At 45.3% G+C, this 14,664-nt stretch overlaps 3 protein-coding genes across 16 annotated transcripts in view; 1 reads left to right on the top strand and 2 right to left on the bottom strand.

Moving 5' to 3' along the window:
* Nucleotides 1-3,302, bottom strand: part of STXBP4 (syntaxin binding protein 4) — a 124,310-nt gene extending 121,008 nt beyond the window's left edge. For 3 of the 7 annotated variants that reach the window (XM_039500910.1, XM_039500918.1, XM_039500912.1), the window contains exon 1: nucleotides 3,126-3,302. In XM_039500910.1, the coding sequence (XP_039356844.1) occupies nucleotides 3,126-3,266 (141 nt within the window). In that variant the 5' untranslated portion in view covers nucleotides 3,267-3,302. Of the gene's footprint in view, nucleotides 1-272; nucleotides 334-617; nucleotides 697-1,223; nucleotides 2,118-3,125 lie in introns of those variants that run through there. The other 4 variants (XM_039500915.1, XM_039500917.1, XM_039500916.1 and 1 more) reach the window with 4 other exon arrangements.
* On the top strand, nucleotides 3,168-9,186 carry LOC120383186 (cytochrome c oxidase assembly protein COX11, mitochondrial). 2 transcript variants are annotated; one of them, XM_039500932.1, is made up of 5 exons: nucleotides 3,179-3,393; nucleotides 3,430-3,639; nucleotides 4,625-4,780; nucleotides 6,404-6,529; nucleotides 7,322-9,186. In XM_039500932.1, the coding sequence occupies exons 1-5, from the start codon at nucleotides 3,283-3,285 to the stop codon at nucleotides 7,502-7,504; spliced, it is 786 nt and encodes a 261-aa protein (XP_039356866.1). In that variant the 5' UTR covers nucleotides 3,179-3,282; the 3' UTR covers nucleotides 7,505-9,186. The 2 variants fall into 2 exon arrangements, with proteins under 2 accessions (XP_039356865.1, XP_039356866.1); XM_039500931.1 differs by having other exon boundaries at nucleotides 3,168-3,639.
* Nucleotides 9,187-10,489: 1,303 nt separating this feature from the next.
* Nucleotides 10,490-14,664, bottom strand: part of TOM1L1 (target of myb1 like 1 membrane trafficking protein) — a 572,142-nt gene continuing 567,967 nt past the window's right edge. For all 7 annotated transcript variants that reach the window (XM_039502155.1, XM_039502160.1, XM_039502156.1 and 4 more), the window contains 2 exons: nucleotides 14,560-14,641; nucleotides 10,490-12,064 (listed from right to left, as the gene is read on the bottom strand). In XM_039502155.1, the coding sequence (XP_039358089.1) occupies nucleotides 11,998-12,064; nucleotides 14,560-14,641 (149 nt within the window). In that variant the 3' untranslated portion in view covers nucleotides 10,490-11,997. The remainder of the gene's footprint in view (nucleotides 12,065-14,559; nucleotides 14,642-14,664) is intronic.

The raw sequence follows: 14,664 nt of genomic DNA, 5'->3' as shown, positions 1-14,664 counted from the left end.
TTAGGTTATAGTCATCTGATAAACTGCTGGAACATTACTGGTGTGAAAATATCCTACCAGTTCATTTAACGTCTAGTTCAAACATGTTGGTTTTAAATGAACATGACTTACTTCATCCTCCCTTGTTTTTACTATCTCTTCCCCTTTTCTTGACAAGGAGAATTATAAATATTATTTTCACCCCTTTTGGCTGAAGAAACAAGTGTCCTTGATTGTAACAAGAGTCATTCAATGACTTGTGCAACCAGTGTTACAAGGATGGGTTGGTATACCTCATTTTAGAAGGCAATAAATTCATTTGGTGCAGTTGCTTGTCACCCTGTAGAGCAGCACCTGAAAACAAGATGTGCCACACATTCTGAAAATGCAGCCCAACTACAGGATCCAAAGCTTAAGGTTTCAGTTGTGTGGGTTTTGACTTAAAGTGATGTAAAAAAAGAACTCATAAATTAGACAAATCCAAGTAATTACAAAACCAAAATCAGGTAGAGCTTGTTCTGCAACTCTGAAGCCTTTTGAAAATCTAAAACAAAAACCAATTCTCAGAAAACAAATGCATGAGTAATAACTTAACTTCTCCATGCATCATTTACCAATCAGTAGCGATAAGTACCTACATTCACAAGAGGTGTCCTGAAGTTAGCCTAATAAAATTTGCAAAACTCTTGAGTTCTTTGGATGAAGTTGTACATAAAAGAGAAAAGTATTGGTATTCTTTCAAACCCATCAACTAATATAATGATTGTAGCATAGCTTCCCCCAATGTTATAGTTTGATACTTCCAATTCCCCACCACACATCCTAAATAATGACAAACACTTTGCACCACTTTCAAATTTTCCATCAATTGTTGGATGTATAAAGTTTCTTTTTAAAGACACAGTCCAATTTGTTCTTTCTGTCCATATGTTTGCAAAAAAGCAAATAAAAATATTTATATATTTAAATTTTTTAAAAGAGAGACTAAGCTTCCCCAGGAATTTTTGCTCAAGGTGTCACTATTCATTCATCTTCTCTAGATAATGCTATTGTCACCTTTAGTGTGTGGGGCCAATATGGTTAGGATTAGCTACCTTTGTGAATTTGTGTGAACTTGATTGCCATGAAATCATTACTGTTAACGTCACACTGGCATGTTACATAACCTGTCAATGTTCTCTATCAAAATCTAGTCAAATCAATATACAATGGGGTGACAATGCAGCAAAATATAACCCACTGACCCAAACTTGATCCCACTGCAAAAAGTCATCAGGTCAGGACACAGCGTAGGGATGTGCTGTTCAAAAATTTGGCTTGCGTCTCAGGCCATGCCATTTGCAAGCATTTGTTCAAATAAATGGAATTGCATCATTACATCCACCACTCTGTATGAAGATGCCATTACAACAACTCTGAACTTCATCAACTCTCTGTTATGCATGACTTCACAGAAGGACACTGCCTGAAAACACCAGTGTGCTGCATGAAAGTTTTGTAATGCAATAGGATGGACTTGGCCAAAAAACCAAGGCACTACAGTGAAACACTGCAACCAAGCACCATTGTGCCATGTTATAACGTTGACTGTGCTGCATCAAGACTCCCTAAAACCATAGCATGGCAATCCATGGCAGGCTGCTTGCTTGGTCCAATGCAAACAGTCTGACACGAGGCTATGGTGAGGTTCTGCATGGCCCCAGAAGCGCTGCAGGCCACAGGAGTCTAATTGTATGTAGCCCCCAAGAAATGTCCCCGCAGCAAAAGGTCCCTTGACATTAGAGCAACAGCTATGAGCCTTCCCTGTGCTAGGACACCCTGGAAGCCTGGGGAATGCTCACAGTGCTTCACTGGATGACACGCTGCAAAGAAAAACCATTTTTGCTGGGTACAACCCTGTGGGTAGAAGGGTTTTGTGGGGTGACACTAATGCAAGATCAGACCTTTGAGAGAAGCAGCCTGCTCCCCTTCCCTGGGGCAGCCCCACTGAGAGAGCACGCCCACTACAATGTTCCCATTCAGAGCGCCCCTGCTGCCCCTAGGCCAGCCCCATTCAGAGGGCTCCCATTCCCTCTGCCATGTCTCCATTGGAAGTGCTCTTGCCACCTCTGAGCTGTCGCCATTGGCAGTGCCCCCACTACCTCTGCCCCCATTGGGAGACCTCCCCCTTCCCTACCAGGTCCCCAATGGCAGCACTCCCCATGCCCCCAACAGGAGCACTCCCCCCACCCCCACCAAGCCCCCAGTGAGGATGTTCCCCACCCCCCACCAAGCCCCCAATGGGTGCTCCCCGCCCCTGCCAAGCCCCCAGTGAGGATGCTCCCCCCCCATGCCCCCAATGAGAGCGCTCCCCCCCGCCCCAGCCATGTCCCCAGTGAGGACGCTCCTCCCACCCCTGCCAAGCCCCCAGTGCGGATACTCCCCCACCCACACAATGCCCCCAATGGGAGCGCTCCCCCAACCCCCGCCAGGTCCCCAATGAGGATGCTCCCCCGCCAAGCTCCTAGTGAGGATACTCCCGTTTCACGCCGTGCCCCCACTGGGAGCGCACCCCCGCCACAGCCATGGCCCCAATGAGGACGCTGCCCACGCCTCCGCCAAGCCCCCAGTGAGGATACTCCCCTCCCGCCATGTCCCCAATGGGAGCGCTCCCCGGCCCCTGCCATGTCCCCAGTGAGGATGCTGCCCATTCCTCCCGCCGTGCCCCCAATGGGAGCGCTCCTCCCGGCCCCTGCCATGTCCCCAGTGAGGATGCTGCCCCCGCCGTGCCCCCAATGGGAGCGCTCCCCCGGCCCCTGCCATGTCCCCAGTGAGGATGCTGCCCCCGCCGTGCCCCCAATGGGAGCGCTCCCCCGGCCCCTGCCATGTCCCCAGTGAGGATGCTCCCCCACCAAGCTCCTAGTGAGGATGCTGCCCCCCCTCGCCGTGCCCCCATTGGGAGCGCTCCCCCCGCCCCTGGGGGCTCTGCGAGGGGAGGCACCGTGGCCCCTTTCCTCCCAGGAGGTGGGTGAGGTGTCACGGCAAAGCCCTGATAAAAGTGACAGAGAAACCGCGCTGAGCCACCCGCGCCAGCCCACGGGACTCCCCGCAGCTCCTGGCCGGGAGGGGGAGGGGAATGGGGCGGGGCAACGAGAACGCGAACTTACCCCCTGCGGCCGCCGTAGACTGTGCGCCACCGAGTCTGGAGACTGCCCGGTCCCTGCCGCGCAGCCACCTGAGCCCCGGGTCTCGCGAGAATAGCGAATCACGTGGGTGAAGTGCCGCCCTGCCCGACGGACCCGGGTCATCACGTGAGAGGGGAGGATGGGGCTGTGCGGGCGGGGCTGGAGGTGCCTCGGGGTCCTGCGGCTGCCGGGCGGGGCTGCCGGATCGGGCCCCCGCCTGCTCAGTGCCTGGGCCCGAGGCGCTGGGGAGCCCCTGGCCTGCGGCCGGTGCCCTCGGAGCGGGCCCCCCCGGGGGCCGGGCAGCGCCCCCCGCCGCCAGCCCTGGCCCGGCCTCCAGCCGGCGCGCGGGGCGACGCGCCCCAACCCCTTCACGCGGGGCCAGGAGCAGGAGTGGAGACGCCGGAACAGGACCGTCCTGACCTACGTGGCCGCCGCGGCCGTGGGCATGGTGGGCATGTCCTACGCGGCCGTGCCGCTCTACCGCCTCTACTGCCAGGTGAGGGCCGGGACAAGGGGCCCCCGCCCGGGACTCGCCCGCCAGCCCGCCGGGGCCCCTGAGCGACGCCCCGAGCGCCGGGAGGGTTAGGGAGGCTGCCGAGCTGTTGCCCCCTTTGTTCTAAGGCTGCCGCCCAGGCTGAAGGCGGTGTCGAGTTCACCCACGGCCCGTGTCCCCGTGCGCTGCAGGGACAGGCAGCCTGCGCCCGCCCGTGTCCCTGCTGGGTCTGGCGGCAGGGGAAGCTGGAGCAGCAGGACGCTGGGCTGCTCAGAATACCAGTGTGGAGGCGGTGGGCGTGTCGGGATCGGTGTAGGGTGCATAGCCTGGGGTTCAGGGGGGCAGGGCCCTCTCCCACCTACACCCTGACTCTGTCTACACGGTTACCTAGGCCGGGTGGGCGTGCAGCGTACATACTCTTCCCCCTGCCATAAGCATAGCTGTACCCTAAATACCAGGCTCTACCTGCGCCCAGGGTTCTCACTTCCCTCTCCTTGCTGCAGCCTTTTGCTCCATATATTTTAAATCAGTGCCATCCACTTGCTGTTGTTTATTGATTGTATTACCATAGCACCTAGGAGCCTAGTCAGTGGCTAAGACCCTGCTATGCACCTGCCTGGTTATTTTTATTTGTTGTTTCAAAGGGGCAGTGTAACAAAATTACATGTTCCCCTTTGCCTCAGTTTGTTTACTGTGTGTATGGTAATTTTCACTTTCCCCCACTATGGTCTGGTATTTGGGTGGCACGTTTTCTAAAGGGGGAAAGAAAAAAAATGAATGAAAGAAAAAACTTGATCAGGGGCATCCTAGGGAAGAGTACTACCTGACACTACTTTCAATGCTTCCTGAAATTGACTAGTTCTTAAGGGGGTAGTGTTACCTTTAACCTTCTTTCTACAGAGGTTGAAATTGTTTACTTTCTGGTATCTCAAATACCATCAGGTTTTCAACTTTAATACTGCTAACTACAACTTTTCTTTTTCTAAAGGCTACTGGACTAGGTGGGTCAGCAGTAGCAGGCCATGATTCAGACCAGATTGAGACTATGGAACCTGTTAAAGATCGTATCGTTAAGGTCACTTTCAATGCTGATGTGCATGCAAGTCTACACTGGAATTTTAGACCTCAGCAAACAGAAATATATGTAAGAAACTTACACAACAATTCATTTAGACATTCTAGAATGATTATCAAAGCTACAAAAAAAACCTTACAAAACTGAAAAATTGAGGCTTCAAATCTTAACTGTTTAAAACTTGTTCTATGTTAGCTTCTAATACATACATTAGCTCTGATCTTGCAAAGATTTAAACATGGATATGAGCCTTTTCCGGATCAAGGCTATAGATAGGCCTATTCATGGACTACTCAAGTATTTACAGTATGGGAGTCTTACATTTCAGTACTCATTCAAATAATATTATTGAAGCTACTTTCATTTGAATTCATAAATGTTAATGCCACAAATTTAAAGGATACTGTCAAAGGGATTTTGCATAATTTTAAAAATAATTGTAGGTTTTTTATTTCAATTTAAGGGGCAAAAACAATGATTGAAATATTTTTACTTACCAAATATTTGTCTTGGTTGCTGCTATACACATTGGTTTGTAGATTAGTTTCTTAGAACGTTTTAGAAAAGGTTAATAAAAGTTGCACAGGCTGCAAGCAAGGGCAAAAACGCAAGTTGGGGCCCCAGTCTTGCAATTTACAGTGCAGGTGGGCATTGAAGTCTGCAGGGCTCACCCTGGCAGGGCAAAGCAGTCCACCTCAGCATTGTAAATTACAGCACTGGGGCTTAGGTCAAGTAGGGCACTTATTTTTGTATTTTTTTTTTTTGTATTTTTACACCTTTAATAATATTGCTACTGTTTAAAACTAGTTACCAACTCAGGCTCTTCTGAGGTCAGTTATGTTCCTTGATCAGTTTGTTTGAATTCATTATTGAAATTACTGTTTTGATATTTTTTTCAACGGGGTTATTGGACTTTATATACCAAAGTGTATTACAGGTCTGTCTCTCTTACGCTGGGGTTACGTTCCGCGGTCAGCGCGTAAAGCGAAAACCGCGTATAGTCAAAATTACATCAAGTTGAATGGCAGGCGGAATCGCCTGCACTACAGGAACAGTATTTAAATTGTTATTTTTTCTTTTTTTTTGTTTTTGCCAACTGCGTAAAGCTGAATTCACACATGTTAAATGCAGGTAAGATGCGACAGACCTGTAATCTGACGTCTACAAAGACCCAATTCTATATGGTATCATAAGGCTCCAAAAAGATGCTAAACTACTGAAGTCAATGGGAGTATGTCTACATAGCTCCCAGCATGCTGTATAGATGGCACTTTGAAGTTTCAGCTTGGGCTCTAGTCTAGCCCCCTCCCAAGAAAAAAGAAAAAGGCTTCAGAGCCCAAGTTCCATCCAAAGCGACAACTTCAAACACAGTCTACCACATGGGCTGTGTAGATATACCCTTGAAGTCCAATATCTTGTAGGATAAGATCCAAAATGCATCCATATTATGATTAATTTTGTGTGTGGATATTAAAGCTAGTTCTCAATACTGTTTTTAATTTACAATCACTTTTCCAGATTCACTAATGTTGGAAATATAGGAAATAGATAAAGGCAGATTCACTGCAAGTTAAGGCAGCTAAAAAAATCATCACTGGAATAAATTTAGCAACTTAAGTCCTACAGAACTTTGTGAGAGTGGTGTAATGAACATAAATTAAATACAATGATAGTTTTTGTTTTTTTAAACAGGTTGTACCAGGAGAGACTGCACTGGCATTTTACAAAGCAAAGAATTCTACAGACAAACCAGTAATTGGAATCTCTACATATAACGTGGTTCCATTTGAAGCAGGACAATATTTCAATAAAATACAAGTAGGTGAAGTGTGTAACTCCAAGGCGCATGAGGCAATCTAGACTAGCAAAATTCAGTATTTCAGACATTATCCTTTTCCAAATGGGCCTGCATCAATTCATCTATTTAGCCTAGGCTAAATCATAGAAGGCGGGTTCTAAAAGTCCCAGTAGAGTGGCTCCCAGAGTATAGGAGATGGACCACTAACAATCTTGTAGGCACTTACTTGTGGGTTGAATAGTCATAAGGTATTGATTGTTCACTTCAAAACTATTAAATACTTTCCTAATAGAACTTTTCAATTTAAGCAGTTGCTGTAATTGCCACTTGGTATTCATTCACCAGAGAGGGGAGATGATCTATGAATCACGAATAGGGGAGAAGTTTGTGTCATGGACCATATCTCTGTTTTAACAATTGAAAAAAAGAGAACCTGCTATCCCATCACAATCACAGATCTTGTTCCATTAGCAGGGGTGGCTCTAGCTTTTTTGCTGTCCCAAGCATGGCAGTCAGGCTGCCTTCGGCGGCATGCCTGCAGGAGGTCTGCCGGTCCCGGCGGACCTCCCACAGGCAAGCCACCGAAGGCAGCCTGACTGCCGCCCTTGCAGGGACCAGCAGGGTGCCCCCCCGCGGCTTGCCACCCCAGGCATGCTCTTGGACCGTTGGTGCCTGGAGCTGCCGCTGTCCATTAGACATCTAAATTTATCAAAATAGGAGCACTAGAAAAAACAGTACACTTAAAGGCTGTTCTTAACATGCAGTCTGTACATATTTGTTTTGTAATTGTTCCCACTTTCCACTATTTACAGTGCTTTTGTTTTGAAGAACAGCGGCTTAATCCCCAAGAGGAAGTGGACATGCCTGTATTTTTCTTCATAGATCCTGAATTTGCTGAAGACCCAAGAATGGCCAATGTTGATCTGATCACTCTTTCTTATACTTTTTTTGAAGCAAAAGGAGGACACAAATTGCCACTCCCAGGTTATCAATAATATACTATCTATACAACGAATGAGTAGTTTCTCTGGTGCCTGGCAGCAAAACACATTCTTCCAAAGACACAAGAAGGATATGAAACACCACATGGAACTACTGTACAATATGAATTTGTATTTTAAATTATTAAACCATGACAGATGCTCTTAAGGTGTGACTTTTATTCTACTTTCCATACAAGGACCAATGATGTGTCTGAACACACAGAAAAAGGGAAATCTTTGTAGCTAAGTGGAAATGGAAATCTTCAAAACAATTATCAGATTTAGCTTTACATTCAGTTGATAGGAACAGATTTGTCCACTAAATCTCTGAGCATATGGAGTTAATAATCTTCTCTGTTGATGGAAACCGGATAAGAAAACTGTTAATGCCTGAAAATGATTAAGAGCTTACGGTACTTCAGAAGAAAGACAACTTTCATTGATCCTGTGTTTTAGGTGAAAAGGAATACCCCTTACCAGCAAATATTCTACTTAATCTTGTTAGACTTGATGAGAGGAAACAAAATCAGTCTGGGTCACTAAAGAATACTTACGTGGTACAGGAAAAGACATTGATGATTCATTAGGACTCTCGCTTTGAAGATTGTACTGAATTAATAGTCTGACATAGACCAGTGGTCACTGCTGCTAGAGGTAGTGTGTGTTTTGGTTGTTATGCACAACAGAGGTCCTGACTACTTATGGTTATTTTTTAAAAAAGCTATTTGTTAGACAAGCATTTCTCTTACAGTTCCAGTAGGTATTGGTGTTCAGTTTTGGTAAACAGCAGTACAGTGTTGTGTACTGTTAAAGAGCTGCTGTTCACCTCAGATGTGACTGCATTTTGGTGGTAGATGAAAATAATTTCTCCATAAATATCTTATAGGAGAATTAGGCTGATTTGTGAAGTACTTCGATATCTTTGAATGAAAGATGGTGTAGAAGCTCTTAATGGGTTATTTTTTATTGTAACATGGCAGTTTTGAAGCAGAACTTAATGTTTTGCATTGCTGGTTTCTACCTAAGCCCCAAAGAAAGTAGCAAAAGTGTTTACAGAAGACTCTCAAAGGAAGAGTGATGTAGCTTATCTCAAAAGCTGTGAGGAAATCCTAGATCAGAATGGTTCTTACCTACCTGCCCTTCTATCTAGGTATTAATATGGCTTTCCATGCGATCTTAATCATTAATGGATTTTATTCTCACAAGAGCCCTGTGACATAGGCAGTTATCCCCATTTTATGTATGGGGGAACCGAGGCAAAGGGTGGAAGAAGTGTTATGCCCAAGCTCACACACACATTGAACTCGGGACTCAAATCCTACTTTAGTATCCTTTTCCCCCTAGACCATCCCTCCTACCCTCGCGTTAGTGCATGGACAGTGATAAAAGTAATACCAAAAGTACTGTTTCATAGTACAGACATCACCATGAGGGGCACATTAGAAATCATGACAATATCTAATTGCTCTCATTTAGGTCTCTGCAAATTACATTTGCATATGATTTAAGAACAGTGCTATGCAGAGGAGCTCTTGTTGTGCATCTCTTACATATATCCAAATTATTGGTTGTTTTTGGAAGTCTCTTTCAAAACAAAGAACATTATTGTACTCTGTATTTACTGGCATCCAGTGTATCTTTTGTAATAACACAATGTGAAATCTGAACTAGACTGATTAAAAATATTACAGTTTTATACTGAGTGTTACATTGTTCTGCCGCATAAAATGATTTTTACTCGATGTGGAGAGTCTGAGCAAAGCCCTGCCCTGTGCAGGATTGTAAATTCCAGAATGAAGGCCAAATCTTGGCCCCAGAGAAGTGTATGGAAATTTAGCTATTGACTTATTTCTTCAAAATATAGACTATAACAAACACGAGCTTCCTTTGGAGCACTGGGTGCTTTAGACAGACTGTTAGAAACTCCAAATAAACACTTTTTTCCCTCCGATCATATTGCCATAGCAGCACAAACAAACATTGAATAAATACCAATAATAAAATTGCCCCCTAGTCCTCCACCAACTTCACCCAGTTCTCTGGGCCAGTGATACGTTATATATGCCTTATAAATAAAGAACTCAGACTATTACATACCATGCAAATACCAGAGGTATAGGGGCCCTATCCGAGAACACTCTGCCATGCATCCCTCTCTTAAGCCTTGTCCACACTTAAGATTTGCCATTTTATCTGTGCCAGCATAGTTAAGCCGCAGAGCCTCCCACCCCCTACTATCAATGCAGTTATGAGTATAGCTTATTCCAGTTTATGTCCCTCCATAAAGCACTTCTATAACTATCTACATTAGGGCTTTTACTGGCATAGCTATGCTGCAACAACAACAAAATCCAAGCACCATAGAGTTGGCTGGGAATTTTCCATTGGAGTGAGTTGAGCAGCAAGTTGGAAAATTCCATTTCATTTCTTCTAAAATGGAATTTTGAGACTTCGCCTAGTGAAAAATTTTGATTTTCTGGCCCAATTCAGGAAAAAATGTTCAGGGGAGAGAAATTCTGTGTTCTGGCCAGATTACTGACAAACAAGTGTAAACCATTCCTGATTCTGAAGCTGTAGACCACATCGGGCTAAAGACAAGATGTTTCTTAATGGGTCTGTGATTTGACTGTAAGGCCTTTGCCTGCACTAAAGCAACTTGCATGCATGTTGTAGCCATGTCAGTCCCAGGATATTCGAGACAAGGTGGATGAGGTTATATCTTTTATTGGACCAACTTCTGTTGGTGAGAGAGAAGCTTTTAAGTTCGTCTCTAGAGCAATTCGGCATATTGGCCATTGTGAAGGCTCATCCCCACCCATGTACCTGTGACACCTGATACACACACGTATTCCCAGTGGTGTAAGTATTTGTGGGGTGGTGTTACATGATGGGTATTTCACCCTTTATGAATGACAACTGGTAAGAAGTCTGGTAAGGTGGTAGTTTTCCACAAATCGGTTTTCCTCTGGTTTTGTCTTATAAAAGACAGTATAACAGTTGGAGAACTTAATATAATTTAATATTGCTTACATTTTGGAAGTTAAAATAATAAATTTTAACTTTAAACATACAGATTCAAAAAATCTTAATCTGACTTGCTAGCCGCAAAAACCTATTTAAGTTTTATATCACAGCTTTCAATTCAGAGCACTATTACGTCTTTCATGAAAGTGCAAATTTTACATTCAACATAAACATGGAAGGCACTTTAACCCTGCTAATAAAAGTAGCACATTTTAATGCTCAAGGTACTTATTTAAAATAATTTGATAACCAAAGTAACTTTTCCATATTGCTCTTTTTCCATCACTACAGATACACCTCTACCTCGATATAATGCTGTCCTCGGCAGCCAAAAAATCTTACCATGTTATAGGTGAAACCACGTTATATCAAACTTGGTTTGATCTGCCTCAGTGCGCAGCCCCGCCCCAGAGTGCTGCTTTACCACGTTATATCCGAATTCGTGTTATATCGGGTCACGTTATATCAGGGTAGAGGTGTATTTTTTTTTCCTTACAGGATTAAAAACTGAAAAATAAAAACAACACTTAGGAAAGTTTTGATTGGTTCATATCCAGTTCTTAAAGAGGCACATTAACATTAAAAGTGAGGATGTGGTGTGATACAAGTAAGCAGAGAGGTTTAAAAAACAACAACTTTCTAGTCTGACAAGCCCGGAAGAAAGAGCTCAGGCTCCAACTCAGAGCGGGTCCTTATTAAGGCAAAACCCATTAACTTGTACATTGAACAAAAGCTTGTGTAAAATGTAGGTGTGTTTTTTCCTCCTTTGTTTTACAATAGACACTTCAATCAGGTTTAGAATGAAGTAACATCTGCAGTCAAAATATAAAGGCAAAAGGGTTCCACAGTGAGTATATTCACACAACAGTCGATAGATCTAATATAGGAGAATCCTAGATACAGAACTTCTCCTAGGTTTTTGGATGGTGTCACTCACATGAGTTGCCCAACTAAGAGTACTAATGCTAAAAAACAGATTGAGTTTTTCAGTTCCTGTAGATGAATAGTAGTTTAATTTTGTTTGCTACATAAAGAACAAAGCAGTTCAGCATGTTAGTTAATTTTGAAGCAAAGATTTCCTCTGTAATTGAAGACTGCTTGTGTTCTGCTTCAGTTAGCGTCAGAGTGCATTATTCTGTAGAGAATTTTGTTTCAGGCCCCAATTCTGCAAACACACAAAACTGTTCCAGGCCCCAGTCCTGCAAAAAATACATACAATAATAGTCCCCTTGAAAAATAAGTGTGTGCAGACTTGGGGGCCTTACTTCACTTATATAAAAAGTGTCGATCAGAATTGAAAGCAGATCCAAACATAACACATGGAAGTGGGTAACCCATAAGACCCCAATGCTTATTTGTTGCTATGTTCAAAATAGCAAACAAGACTTCTCCTTGTATTCACTCGTCAGTTATAGAAAGCAGTCTAGTGTTGGCATCAGAGAATAACTTTTGTGTTCATTAAGAGAGTTCACCTTCCACTCTTAGCAATCTGTATGCTTTTTAACTTCTGATTTGGAGATATAATCATCAATTTCTTCATAAATAGCTCTGGAAGAAGAAGAAGAGTAGGGTAAATACTAGGTCATGCTCATTTCATTTTATTCAGCAAAAATTTGCCAGTGAAATCCTGCTCAATTGTGAATATTTCTCTTAAGTGTTTAAAATAGCTACTATTCAGCAGCTGAAGTGGCAGGACAGCCAGCATTCAAAATTGAGCACACTGCTAATTGTGGTGAATTTGCAAAGATACTGTACATCTCCAACTGGGACACTAGGAGACACCACTAAACTTGTTTTCAGTTTTGAATGAAATAGGATTTTGGTTCTGAGCTAATATATACTGTGAGGCTATAGCGGCCTGTCCTCACCAAGATCAGTCCTGGTATGTTCAGCTTTTCATGCCATTGAACAAGAGTTAACTAGATTATTTTTCAGCACATAGGTGGTTCGCTATTTTTCCAGTTACCTATTCATAAACCCCCCTCCACAGGTTTATTGCTTAAGTAGCTAACCCAGGAACGTTCAAAGAACTGCACAGAATTTAGCCACTCCTATTAATGTTAATCACCTTCACCTGATACCTACGTCAATTTGATTAATTTCATACAATAAAAGTAGGGCTGTCCAGTGATTAAAAAATTAATCGCTGTTAATTGCGCTGTTAAACAATAATAGAATATCATTTATTTAAATACTTTTGGATGTTTTCTACATTTTCAAATATTTTGATTTCAATTACAACACAGAATACAAAGTGTACAGTGCTCACTTTACGTTTATTTTTTATTAAACATTTGCACTGTATAAAAGAAACTTCAGTTCACCCCATTGAAGTACTGTATCACAATCTCTATCATGAAAATTGAACTTGTAGATGTAGAATTATGTAAAAAAGAATAACTGTACTTAACAATGAAACAATGTAAAACTTTAGAGCCTACAAGTCCACTCAGTCCTACTTCTTGTTCAGCCAATCACTCAAGCATTCAGTGTTGGGGGAGGACAGGGGAGAGGGGAAATAAGCAATGACTTGTGCAGGAGGAGGGCCTGCGATGACAGAGGGTGACAATAGGGAGGACCAGGCAATAACCTGTGCAGGAGGAGGGTGAGGAAGGTGTCTTGCTGCTGCTTCTGCAAGGGTGGTTTCTGGTACTGGGCTCACCAGGCTCACCTACTTTTATGGAGCTAGGTGGGCTCCCTTCCTCTGAGTGAGCCCTTGTTTGCAAGGGAGGGTGGATTTTACCTCAGGGACTCATCATACTGCAGGGGTGGAGAGGTTGGAGCAGGGAGGCTGAGCTTGTCAGACCCATGTTCTCTGTGGGGTATCCCTGGAGTGAGCAGCCAGCTAGGGGCAATGGGACATGACATAGGGAGGTTGGTCCCGGGAGTGAGGGGCCAGCTGGGAACAATAGGGCCCGGGCTGGCTAGGGTGCCGATCTGTCCCATTTTGGCCAGGACAGTCCTTTTTCAGCTCTGTCCCGGCCGACCCTACTTTTTCACCAAACCTGGGCATTTGTCCCGGCTGTAAGGCAGAGCAGAGAGAGGCGGCTCAGCATTGCCCCTGCCCACCAGCAGGAAAGTAGGGAAATTTGCTGCTGGCAGACAGTGCTGGCTTCAGAGCTGACCCCTTGGTGGCACAGAGCTGCAGTGGGGGAGGAGGGGAGGGTGTCAGCCTCAGCCAGGAGGGTGGGGAGAGATCAGCCTCAGCCGGGGGAGACGCAGAGCTGGGGGGAGGGGGGGAGAATCCCTCAGCAGGGGAGACACGGAGCTGGGGTGGGGGGAGAGATCAGCTTCAGCCAGGGGAGGCATGGAGCTCACGGGGGAGAAAGATCAGCCCCAGCTGTGGGAAGTGGGGTGGGGGTGGAGATTAGCCCCAGCTGTGGGCAGCACAGGACTGGATGGGGGGATTAAGCCCCAGTCGTGGGCAGTCTGGAGCGGGGAGGGAGGAGGCGGGGGTCAGCCCCAACCCCGGGTAGCACGGGACTCAGGGGATGGGGAGGGGTCAGCTCGGGGGGGGGGTTAGTCTCAGCCTCGGGCAGCAGGGGAGGGGGGTCAGTCCCAGCTGCAGGCAACACGGGGTTGAGACGGGGACACCCCACCGTGAGCAGTGCGGAGCTGCGGGGGGGCGGGGGGGGACAGCCTCGGCTGCGGGTGGCACAAGATGGGGAGGGGCAGCCCCAGGAGGCATAAGGAGGGTGGCTCGGGCCAGCTCTGCAAGTGGGGGAGAGAGGGGCACTCCGGCAAGCCCCTAGCCATCCTGTTTTTACTTTAAAAATGCCGAGATGAAAACCACATTACTTTCTCTAAACTCTAAAGAGAGCCTCTTCTCTTCCCACCCTCTTGTGGCGGCTTCTGTTACTGTGCCTGACCTGACAGGTTCTCTGGAGCAGCTCATGCTGCCCTCCCACCCAGAGGGTCTGCGATTAACCCACATTAATCACACGCATTAAAGGCCGCTAATTGATAGTCCAATAAATCATTCCATCATACACTACTAAAAAGCAGTGAGAAACTGCAGATTAGTAATTTTCAGAATTACTCACTCTGTGCTGTAGCTTGGTGCTAAAGGATCAAATTCCATTATCTCATAATAATGAGGTGTCTGTGAACTGCTCTTTGATACGTCTGAAAGGAGGTGGGGGGAAAAA

This window comes from Mauremys reevesii, linkage group 15, assembly GCF_016161935.1.
Source record: "Mauremys reevesii isolate NIE-2019 linkage group 15, ASM1616193v1, whole genome shotgun sequence".
Classification (NCBI taxonomy): Eukaryota; Metazoa; Chordata; order Testudines; family Geoemydidae; genus Mauremys; species Mauremys reevesii.
The sequence above is the reverse complement of the archived record's forward strand: the minus strand, read 5'-3'. Positions and strand labels throughout refer to the sequence as shown.

Coding starts and splice junctions, on each gene's coding strand:
- LOC120383186 (XM_039500931.1), top strand. CDS start 3,283: ATGGGGCTGTGCGGGCGGGGCTGGAGGTGCCTCGGGGTCCTGCGGCTG. Junction 3,640..4,624: donor TCTACCGCCTCTACTGCCAG/GTGAGGGCCGGG, acceptor CTTTTTCTAAAG/GCTACTGGACTAGGTGGGTC. Junction 6,530..7,321: donor AATATTTCAATAAAATACAA/GTAGGTGAAGTG, acceptor CACTATTTACAG/TGCTTTTGTTTTGAAGAACA.